Here is a 12,259-nt window from a genome sequence, read left to right on the forward strand (position 1 = left end):
CGGCAGTTCACCTACCCACACATGTCAGTTCCAATTCTATGTATAGGATTGTGAACCAAGGATGGCTCGCCCCTGGATTCAGTAGTACTGCAAGAAACTACTGTGCAGCCTGCCAAATCTGTCTCCTGAATAACCCAGGACAGAGAGTAAAAACCCCACGAAAACACCAGGTCCAGGCCCAATACCCCTTCCAGAGACTGCAAATTGACTACATACAAATGCCTAAGAGCGGCCCCTTTGAATTTGTCCTCGTGTGTATCGATTTATTTTCAGGTTGGCCTGAAAGCTATCCAGTAAAATCAGCTACAGCAAAAGCCACAGCTAAGAAACTGATCACTGAGTTAATACCTAGGTTTGGTCTTCCTGAAACCATAGAATCAGATAGGGGGACACACTTTACAGGAGAAATCATGCAGAATGTGATGACCATGTTAGGGGTTCAACAAAGTTTCCACACCCCTTATCATCCACAGAGTTCAGGATCAGTAGAGAGAGAAAATGGGACAATAAAGTTGAAAATACAAAAAGCCATGCAAGAGTTAAACAAGCCATGGCCAGAATGCTTGCCTTTGGCTTTGTTCTCCATAAGATACACTCCAACAGGGAAAACAGGATTGTCCCCATATGAAATACTTTTTGGGAGTGCACCTAGATTAGGTCTATACTTTCCACAGAGTATGCAATTGCAATGTGATAGTTTGACTGCATATGTAATACAATTACAACAACGTCTAACCAAGATCCACAAAAGTGTGTATTCTTCTCTTCCAGACCCTAATTCAATAGCAGGTACACATACTCTGCTACCAGGGGATTATGTATATGTAAAGAAACACACCAGAAAGACATTGGAGCCGAGGTTTGAAGGTCCTTATCAAGTGCTTCTGACCACGGCCACTTCAGTAAAACTGGAAGGAAAACCTACCTGGATACACGCATCACATTGCAAGAAACAACCCGAGAAAACAACATGATGAAATATCTACTTACATATTGTTTGTTGCAGATTGTTGTTTTACAAATATATGCATGGACTCCTGGTATTAATGTAATTGAGGTAGAGGAAACAGCCAATTTACAATGGGTTATAGACGATCCTAATGTAGCGAATGTTTCAAGGTATATAATGGACGAGTACATAGTAGTGGGTAATTTCACAGTCAAAGGACATAGGAAGCCGTTACACATTGATGAAAACATAGGATGGATAAGGGCAGACCCATCATCAAAGGTAGATATAACGTTTCAATTAAACACTAGTATGGGATTCCCTTTTAATTATACCAGAAACCATAGATGTCAAAAATTAAAACCCTCTTAGATATGGAGACATGCCCAAAAACAAGTCTTGGGTCAAATGTATCAAATACTGGTAACAGTGTCGGAGGGAGGAAATGTATCCGAAGATCTGTTCAATCTGACGGACATTGGGGGGGTTAATCAATCAAGTACCTTTCTCTGTGCCTCCTGGTGGAGAGAAAACAGAACGGACGGGTGGTATTGGAATGCACAGTCCTATGGGTTTCACATACAGATGGAGGAAGAAGTAGTTCCCACATTTGAATCATCAATGCTAACACCCGTGCCCCACACTTGTATCAATGTATCAGTATCACAACAAAAGACAAAAGTCAAATTCAGTGTAACTTTCCCTGAAATTCCAAAATGTAGGTACAGACGAGCATGGTATGACACTTTACTGGGACTGTCAGGTACAGGGATGGGAGTTCTAAACTCGATAGAAATAGAAGAAATGAATAATGGATGGAAACATGCAGGAGGACATATAGCAGATAGTCTTACAATTACAAGTAAATGGCTACCCACAGCTTTTGAAACCCAACTTAAAGAAATACCCTTACTACGGTTAATAGGGGGATTAATAAATTATACAATAACAAGTGAACTCGGGCTGTGGAATCAGACTCGTACATCTATCCTCCCAGATACATGACATAACTCCACAATGGTTCGATATTTTTAATGGTATGTCTCCCACGGCAACTAGCATATTCAGTTGGTTATTCAGTCCTATGGTAATTATAATATTGACATTAATGATACTCACTGTCACCAAAATATGTATATACATATACAATACAGAAAAAGATAAAAAGAATAGAAAGGGGCTATTAAGGTAAATTGACATCACCCATCTCCCATAAACTCCTCTTCTTGAATTTAAGATGTGAGCAACACCTAGAGGGATGGGATTTTCCCCTCTGACAACCCGCGGTCAGGGATAGTACTCTAGGAAAAGCTGACTAGAACTTGTTCATGAGGACACAGGGGGAGGGAGAGGATGATGTCAAAGGGGGAAATTGATAGGGTTGAAATAATGACTTAGAGTTCCACTTAAATAAATTGTTTGTGCCTTTTCATTTATCAATCTGTATCTAGATGGAATTTGAACCTGCTGAATAATCATTACGTGATTGCTGATAATAAACTTTTTGTACCTTAACCTCATTTGGTAATGCCGATAAGATTACTGCTTGTAGAGCTGCCTATAAAGGGCCTTTGAAAGAAGTAAAGGGCGCGGTCCACTTTTGCTCCAGACTGTGACACAGACATATCTGACTCTGTGTCATTATTCTTATAGAAGCAATAATTTGACAAAGCAATATATACTTAAAAGCAACTAATTTAAGAGTTGCACCTAACAATGGCGCCACCTGTAGAGTATTTAGGAGCAGAGTCTTCATAATCTGTGTGATCAGGACAGGATCTCTAACATGCGCAGTGCCTCCACTCAATTGGGGCTTGTGAATAGCAAGTGAAATCCCAACGGAGAAATGTATCTTCACATAGACAGTAATCCACACAGCTTTGTATTTGAAAGTCCATGTATTGAAGAAATCACATTCAGTGAACCATCCAACATGAGGTATTTTCCAGACAGGAACATGAAATCATTAACAGTCTCTATGTATGTCTCAGTGAGGGGAAACTGCAGCACTTACACAGTCTGTTCTCTCTCAGCAAGAAGACATACACACACAGCACAAGGCTGTGCTCACACTACGAGACGTTTCTCGGGGCTGCAGTTCCTCTGAGCTCTACAACGTGGTGATCTTCTCACTTCTACCCAGACAGGAAGTCTCTATGGAAGACAGGAAGTGATGTCACATACAGACAGGAAGTCTCTATGGAAGACAGGAAGTGATGTCACATACAGACAGGAAGTTCCAGGTGAGAGGTGAGTCGGGAGGAAGTAGAGTGGAGACATTGTTGGGCCTGGCAGAAGAGGAGGTAATAAGATATTATTATTATTATACAGGATTTGTATAGTGCAGACAGTTTACACAACACTTTACAACATGAGGGCAGACAGTATCATTACAATACAATTCAATACAGGAGGAATTGGAGGGCCCGGCTCGTTAGAGCTTACAATCTAAGAATATTATATATATATTTCTCTCCACCTTGGTGGGAGTGGAGGTGACCCCATCTATAAGGATATACAGTACATACACAGAACAAGGCCGTGTTCATACTTCGAGACGCTGCATTTCCTCTGAGCTCCACAAGGTGGTGATCTCACTTCTACCTAGACAGGAAGTGATATCAGGTACAGACAGGAAGTTCTGGGTTAGAGGTGAGTCTGGAGGAAGTAGAGAGGAGACATTGCTGGAAATGGCAGAAAAGGAGGTAATAAGATCTTATTTTATATTTACACCCAGTAACCCCCCGTCATGTCCGTCCTCTTCCTCCATAGTCACTGTGATGTCTTTTATCTCCAGCAGATGATGATACACACATATATAGTGTGGAAACCTAGATTAACCCGTTCATGATCAGAACATTCCCCCACTTACCGGGTCGGAACAATTCCTTTATTCATTTTGGAGATAAATTCTAGTAATATGTTCCTCTAAACAAACAGCACTGACAATAAATAGACAAGACAATGACCATCCTGACCATACATGGCCTACAAAGGACAATTATTACACCACACAGGCAGATTAACCCCTTCAGGATCAGAACGTTCCCCCAGTTACGGGGCTGGAACATTGTCTTAATTTTGTTGGTGTGTCACCTTTCCCACCAATCACCTTCTCACCTCATCAGTCTATACTAACGGACTATATGACTTTTATTAGTAGTGGGGGATGGGGGGGATTGGAATATGTATGTCTTTATTTTAGAAGATTCAAATAGGAAGAAAGAGGGAAAATTTCATTTGTAGAAAGAATGTCCTGAAAACAAATTGTTCCATATTGATCCAAGTTTCAGATATTCATTCACACCATCCCTCACCATGATCAGATAGATGGGTAACAATCACTGATAGGATTTATACACAAACATGTTTGATAGAACAAATGTTTTATTATATATTCAGAGTGGAAACATCGGGGATGATAATATTTTTGTTAAATAAGAGTAAAAAGAGGAGGATGAGGAGTATGGTGCGATGAAGCAGCTTTCTGAAGGACATCATGATGGAGCAATCAAGTAACAGAAACCCACCAGAGAGATGTCCCCGTCCTCTGTATTCCCTGGTTTCCTCAAAGGAAGGTCACACCATCCCTCACCATCATCAGGTAGATGAGTAGTAATTATGAATAGTTATGATTTATACACAATCATGTTTGTTACAATAAATGTTTTATTATATATTCAGAGTGGAAACCTTGAGGATTATAATAGTGTTATTAAAGAAGAGTACAAGCAAGAGGACAAGGAATATGGTGTAATGAAGGAGCTTTCAGATGGACACAAGGATATGATGGAGCCACCTAATACCAGGAACCCACCAGAGAGATGTCCCCGTCCTCTGTATTCCCGGGATTCCACACAGGAAGGTGACACCATCCCTCACCATCATCAGGTAGATGAGGAATAATCACTGATAGTATCATTAGGATCTGTACATTATCTGCATTGTTACAATTTACGTCATTTTTTCATATTCAGAGTGGAAACCTGAGAGATTCTAAAGTTGAAGTTAAAGAAGAGATAAAAGAGGAGGATGATGAGGATGGGGTGATGGAGGAGTCAGAGTTTCCAAAAGGACACAAAGATCTGTACCAGGACACCATGGTGGAGTCATCCAGCTACAGAAACCCACCAGAGAGATGTCCCCGTCCTCTGTATTCCCGGGATTCCACACAGGAAGGTCACACCATCCCTCACCATCATCAGGTAGATGAACAATCACTGGTAGTTATATATTATCTACAAGCATGTGTGTTGCATTAAATGTATTATAATATATTGCAGATTGGGATGATAATATTTTTGTCAAAGAAGAGTTTAAAGATAAGGATGAGGAGTATGGGGTTATGGAGGTGTTTTCAGAAGGACACAAGGATATTATGGAGCTGCCTAGTAACAGAAACCTACCAGAGAGATGTCCTCGTACTCTGTATTCCCGGGATTCCACACAGGAAGATCACACCATCCCTCACTGTTACAGGGTTGGTGGGACGGAGAATTTAGAACAGGGGTCTCAAAGTACTGACCCGTGGGTCATTTGCGGCCCACGGACTGGTTACAAACGGCCCGTAGTCAGGGCCGATCCTAGGCGGGTGGCTGCGGCTAGGAGTTTTCTCTCTCTGATCCTCCCTCCGCTGCAGCAGCCCAGCGCACAACACAGGAGAGCAGAGCGGAGGGAGGATCCGCCCATTGCCCCGCCCACCTGTTCTGTTGTGAAATGCCCCCATTGAATAGTGCAGGCGCACAATAGCTGACAGAATTTATTTTTTCTGTCAGATTGTGCCCCGTGCTCCCGTAGAGAGTTTATGTCCATAATGGGCAGATTTCTACATGTTGTGGGCGGATTTATGGGCACTTGGAGTTTTTACATTACATGTCCAGTGCTGCAAAAAAAATAAAACTTTCTGATGGGTGGATTTCTACATTTCTTGTGGGCGGATTTATGGGCACTTTGGGGCGGAATTAGATGGCCAGTGCTGCAAAAAAAATAAAACTTTGTGATATTCCGCCCCCAAGTGCCCATAAATCCGCCCACAACATGGAAAAATCCTCCCATCATGGACATGAATTCGCCGGGGGGAGCACGGGGCACAATCTGACAGAAAAAAAAAATGTTGTCGGCTATTGTGCGCCTGCGCTGTAACAACAGCTGATGGTAAAATCAGCTGTTGCGATGTTACTTACAGCGCATGCTTTGCGCATGTGCCCTTCAGCCCGGGTATTATTCGATAGGGGGTGGGCATTTCTTGACAGAACACCTGGACGATCTGCGTATGCGCCGTACGTAATACCACAACAGCTGATTTTACGATCAGCTGTTTGCGTCGGCGAGACGGCGCCTGCGCAGAATAGCCGACTGAAGACATTTTTCAGTCAGATTGTGCCGAGGCGCGTTCATGTGGGTGAGGGGCGGAATTTAACATGAAGGGGGCGGATGTTTTCATTGAAGGCCCTTGCTGCAAAGATGGGGGCAAAATTTTAAACGTTTAGCTAACTAAATAGGCCCTCCAGGAAGAGTAGCAGATAAAGATTTGTTTGGGCATCGTTAAAAATTCCGCCTCCATCTTTGCAGCACTGGCCATCATTGAAAACATCCGCGCCCCTGTACGTTAAATTCCGCCCCTCACCTACATGAACACTCCTCGGCAGCGCGAGGCACAATCTGACTGGAAAATGTCTTCAGTCGGCTATTGTGCGCAGGCGCCGTCTCTTGTGCGCAGGCGCCGTCTCGCCGACACAACAGCTGATCGTAAAATCAGCTGTTGTGCTACTACGTATGGCGCATGTGCAGTTTGTCCCGGGCACTATTCGATAGCGGGCACTTCTCGACAGAGCACTGGTCCCGGATCTTGGGTCCTGCTGTCACCTCAGGGCGGAAGATTGTGGCGTTCTCACGGTGCCCTGACACTAGGCCTCTGATGTAGCCAGGACCTGACAGGAGGAGAGGACTCGGGAGGCAGAAGAGCAGGGCACCAGCTGACTGCCAGGAGGAGAGGTAAGTGAGCCATCACACAGAGGCTGAGCAAAGTCCTTATTTGTGTGACTGGGGTTTAAATTTGTGAAGAGGGGGTATTTGTGGAGTGTGTGTGTGGGGGGGGTGGTATTTGTAGAGTATAAGGGGGGGATATTTGTGAAGTGGAGTGTGGGGGGGGGGGGTATTTGTGGAGTGTAGGGGTAATACTGGGGTTTAATATTGCGTCCGCTGACACCAATGATGGGGGAAAGGACAGTTTGCATGCGGCCCCCATTGGATGTGAAAATATGTCCTGTGGCCCTCAGATCTAGAACATACACTTACAGTGACAATGTGTGGATTTTTTATGTGATCTCACAATATTAAAGCTCTTATTTTACAGATGATATTCTCTCTCATTTTCTTGGTTTAGAGTGGAGATCCAATTGATATAGAATTTGAGGTTAAAACAGAAGAAGAAGAGACGTGTGTGAGGGATGATCAGCAGTCTATGGAGGAGGATGGAATAACGGGGACATTTATAGAGGAGGACACTCCTACAGAGATCAGCACAGGTGGGTCATTAACACTAAATCCATTCCTTCACCTATACTGCTCACTGATTGGTCCAGAATAGGGCAAGGACTGGGTGATATCAGCCTGTAATCCCCTGGTCACTTTCCTGAGCTGTGTTCCCCATCTTGTATTCCTGTATTTCTCTCAGATAATCTTCCTTCTCTGTGCTGCAGACACAATTTATGGATCTAGACTGGATTTATAGAGATTCTGGGGTACAGCAAAATATTGATTTTCACCATAGTCATTGCTCAACGTAGGCACCTGAGGCACGTGTCTTGGGTCTTCTTCCCCATTCCCAGGTCTAGCAAGATCTCTGACAGACAATTCTCCCGGGGTCACTTGCTCTGTTTTCTTTCCTTGCTGTTCCGGGGTGGAGGGATATGTCTGTATAGTCTCAGACCCAAGTCACTGAGTGCAGTCTCAGGAGATGGGAGGCAGCGGTGTGGGACCTCTGCAACTTGTCTCCAGTAAACATTTAAGTTTCCACTGATTTCTGAACACCAATATTATGAATCCTGACCATTCACTATATAATTTATATTGTACATTATATACTCCTGACCCCTGCACTATATACTCTATGTTGTACATTGTATACTCCTGACCCCTGCACTATATACTCTATGTTGTACATTATATACTCCTGACCCCTGCACTATATACTCTATGTTGTACATTATATACTCCTGACCCCTGCACTATATACTTTTTGTTGTACATTATATACTCCTGACCCCTGCACTATATACTCTATGTTGTACATTATATACTCCTGAACCCTGCACTATATACTTTATGTTGTACATTATATACTCCTGAACCCTGCACTATATACTTTATGTTGTACATTACATACTCCTGACCCCTGCACTATATACTCTATGTTGTACATTACATAATTCTGATACTATATAGTCCTATCAGTTGTATCTTATACAATATGTTGTACATTACATACTCCTGACTTCTCTCTTCCCTCTACTATATGTAATAGACCTAGCTGGGACAGGCTTTTGGAGAGGACTGAATGCAGGCCTCTTTCCTTTCGACTATGGGCCCTGGATTTTAGGGGAACAATACTCTTTGTAGGGTGTATGTCTGGGGACCCTGAACTAATGTTACTTTGGATTCAAGTCCATGTCCCCCCAAAACACAAAACTCTGGGAACCCCGTATGTTCCATATTATAAATAGTGACTGCTTCACAATGTTGTGTATATATTTTATGTGTTGTCTCATGCTGTTGTGTACTGTTTGCTGTGCTGGTTTGGGGTGGGGCTGTATTCCAATGTTCTATTGTGTCTGTCTGCCTTGGATCACAGGATGTGTATTTCTATGGAGGGAGGGGGGATTCCTCCAGCAGCTCTCCTTGCTGATGAGACGTTGGACACACCTGACCCATGTGTCCATTGCCATTGGACAGTTTGGCCCGCCCTCTTTTCCAAGGGTGGGGAGAAAGAGTCTCTGAGTTATTTTATCTGTTGTGTCCATGTGTGAAAATATGAAAACGGTGTTCAAAGCACACATGTGAGGTTTCGCAGTGATCGGTAGAGCGAGAGCAATAATTCTAGCCCTAGACCTCCTCTGTAACTCAAAACCTGTAGAATTTTTTAAACGTCGCCTATGGAGATTTTTAAGGGTAAAAGTTTGTCGCCATTCCACGAGCGGGCGCAATTTTGAGGCGTGACATGTTGGGTATCAATTTACTCGCCGTAATATTATCTTTCACAATATAAAAAAAAAATTGGGCTAACTTTACTGTTGTCTTATTTTTTTATTCAAAAAAAGTGTATTTTTTCCAAAAAAAAGTGCGCTTGTAAGACTGCTGCGCAAATACGGTGTGACAGAAAGTATTGCAACGACCGCCATTTTATTCTCTAGGGTGTTAGAATTTTTTTTTTATAATGTTTGGGGGTTCTAAGTAATTTTCTAGCAAAAAAAAATGTTTTTAACTTGTAAACAACACATCCAAAAAAGAAGAACAGAAAGTGATAATGAGGGAGGAGTCAATAACCCAATGATGGTGGTCTTCAGGATCAGTCCAGTCTTCATCTTGGTTGTTCTCCCCCCATCTTCACTCTCTGACCTCTGGTGGGGCTCAGCCCCGCTGTTATTCATGACTAAATCATGGACTAGATAAGGAAGTGCAGGACTTCTTGTGTTGGGAAGATGGCAATGAGTGATAGAGGGGGTGGGGACACTCGTCCTATTATCCCCTCATCACTGTCACTTCTATAAAAGACAGTTCTCGTTGTTTCCTCACTCTCTGACTAAGGTCCATGAATAAAGAAATGAACTGGTAGGAGATCAGAGGACCCATTTACTAGTTACCTTGAGGGGGGAATTGTAAGATCCTCAGAGACAAAGCTGCCTGATGTGGGCGGAGTCCTGGTTTAGGGGAACCAATCTGCTCATGTCTAGTAATAATCTTTGTATTTCTATTTTAGTAGATGGACGGGAGATGAGGAAAACCTCAGAGGATTGTCTCACTTTGTCTCCAGACTGTAAAGTAGAAGATGAGGACATCACACAGTATAGTCCAGGAGAAAACCCGACTACCTCAAATGTCCATCCGGCACCACACAGTGTAGATGGACCATCGTATTCCTCTTATCCTGAGGAACCTCAGACTGTGAGGGACGGTGCCGGACCATCGTATTCCTCTCATCCTGAGGAACCTCAGACTGTGCGGGACGGTGCCGGACCATCGTATTCATCTTATCCTGAGGAACCTCAGACTGTGCGGGACGGTGCCGTCCTTCCAACAGATGAGAGCTTTTCCTGTACTGAGTGTGGAAAGCTTTTAAATTCTAAGTCTAGTCTTAATATGCATAAAAAATTTCATACAGGTGAGAAGCCACATTCCTGTTCTGAGTGCGGGAAAAGTTTTGTACAAAAATCAGATCTTGTCATACATCAGAGATCTCACACAGGGGAAAAGCCGTACTCCTGTCCTGAGTGCGGGAAATGTTTTTCAGTTAAGTCGTGTCTTCTCAGACATCAGAGGTCGCACACGGGTGAGAAGCCATATTCCTGTCCTGAGTGCGGGAAATGTTTTTCAAGTAAGTCAAATCTTGATACACATCAGAGGTTGCACACGGGTGAGAAGCCACATTCCTGTCCAGAGTGTGGGAAAAGTTTTGTACAAAAATCAGATCTTGTCATACATCAGAGATCGCACACCGGGGAAAACCCGTATTCCTGTCCTGAGTGCGGGAAATGTTTTTCAGTTAAGTCGCATCTTGATAAGCATCAGAGGTTGCACACGGGTGAGAAGCCTTATTCTTGTCCTGAGTGCGGGAAATGTTTTTCAGATAAGTCCAGTCTTTCCTATCATCAGAAATTACACACGGGTGAGAAGCCCTATTCCTGTCCTGAGTGCGGGAAATGTTTTTCAGTTAAGTCGCATCTTGATACACATCAGATGTCACACACGGGTGAGAAGCCGTATTCCTGTTCTGAGTGCGGGAAATGTTTTGTACAGAAATCAGAACTTCTCAGACATCAGAGGTCTCACACGGGTGAGAAGCCGTATTCCTGTCCTGAGTGCGGGAAATGTTTTTCATTTAAGTCGTGTCTTCTCAGACATCAGATGTTGCACACGGGGGAGAAGCCATATTCCTGTCCTGAGTGCGGAAAATGTTTTTCAAGAAAGTCAAATCTTGATACACATCAGAGGTTGCACACGGGGGAGAAGCCACATTCCTGTTCTGAGTGCGGGAAAAGTTTTGTACAAAAATCAGATCTTGTCATACATCAGAGATCTCACACGGGGGAAAAGCCGTATTTCTGTCATGATTGTGGGAAATGTTTTTCAGTTAAGACACGTCTTCTCAGACATCAGATGTTGCACACGGGTGAGAAGCCATATTCCTGTCTTGAGTGCCGGAAATGTTTTTCAAGTAAGTCTAATCTTGATACACATCAGAGGTTGCACACGGGTGAGAAGCCGTATTCCTGTCCAGAGTGTGGGAAAAGTTTTGTACAAAAATCAGATCTTGTCATACATCAGAGATCTCACACAGGGGAAAAGCCATATTCCTGTCCTGAGTGCGGGAAATGTTTTTCAGTTAAGTTGCGTCTTCTCAGACATCAGATGTTGCACACGGGTGAGAAGCCATATTCCTGTCCCGAGTGCGGGAAATGTTTTTCAAGTAAGTCAAATCTTCATACACATCAGAGATCTCATGCAGGGGAAAAGCAGTATTCCTGTCCTGAGTGTGGGAAATGTTTTTCAGACAAGTCCACTCAAAAGAGACATCAGAGGTTGCACAGGGGTGAGAAGCCATATTCCTGTCCTGAGTGCGGGAAATGTTTTTCTCAGAAGTCCAGTCTTTACAGACATCAGAGATCTCACACGGGGGAGAAGCCCTATTCCTGTCCTGAGTGAGGGAATTGTTCCTCGCTTAAGTCCTTTCTTTCTGTACATCAGGGGTCCCACACAACTCTCGAGGTGTATTAGTGCCTCTATATGAATGTTGCTGGACATGTGGGGAAGAAGCACACCCTGATACACACCTCAGATATACTCCATGGCTGATCTTCATCATGTAAGAAACAGTTGATAAGGAGATCAGAGATCACCAAAGACATGGATGAAGTGTTGTACCGTGTTGGCCATTGATAGCAGGAGAAAAATAAAAATGGAGTCATTACCTCTTATTGGTAAATTTTGTTGTGTAAACTTTGGTTTTCTATTGATTGAACTAGATGGACTTGTGTATTTTTTCAACCAGACTATCTATATGTAATAAACATTTACAGATCTAGTTTAAAAAAA

The 12,259-nt window shown here is 43.2% G+C and overlaps 2 protein-coding genes across 2 annotated transcripts in view; one reads left to right on the top strand and one right to left on the bottom strand.

The window, feature by feature from the left end:
* The window catches only part of LOC141106783 (uncharacterized), a 258,502-nt gene that overhangs the window by 94,010 nt on the left and 152,233 nt on the right, over window positions 1-12,259 (bottom strand).
* The window catches only part of LOC141105440 (uncharacterized), a 91,835-nt gene that overhangs the window by 40,830 nt on the left and 38,746 nt on the right, over window positions 1-12,259 (top strand). Inside the window, 5 exon segments of the mRNA XM_073595295.1 lie at window positions 3,391-3,654; window positions 4,634-4,840; window positions 4,927-5,154; window positions 7,335-7,476; window positions 9,927-11,913. Of these exon segments, the coding sequence (XP_073451396.1) occupies window positions 3,391-3,654; window positions 4,634-4,840; window positions 4,927-5,154; window positions 7,335-7,476; window positions 9,927-11,913 (2,828 nt within the window).

The sequence above is a fragment of the Aquarana catesbeiana genome, linkage group LG08 (assembly GCF_042186555.1).
Source record: "Aquarana catesbeiana isolate 2022-GZ linkage group LG08, ASM4218655v1, whole genome shotgun sequence".
NCBI lineage: Eukaryota > Metazoa > Chordata > Amphibia > Anura > Ranidae > Aquarana > Aquarana catesbeiana.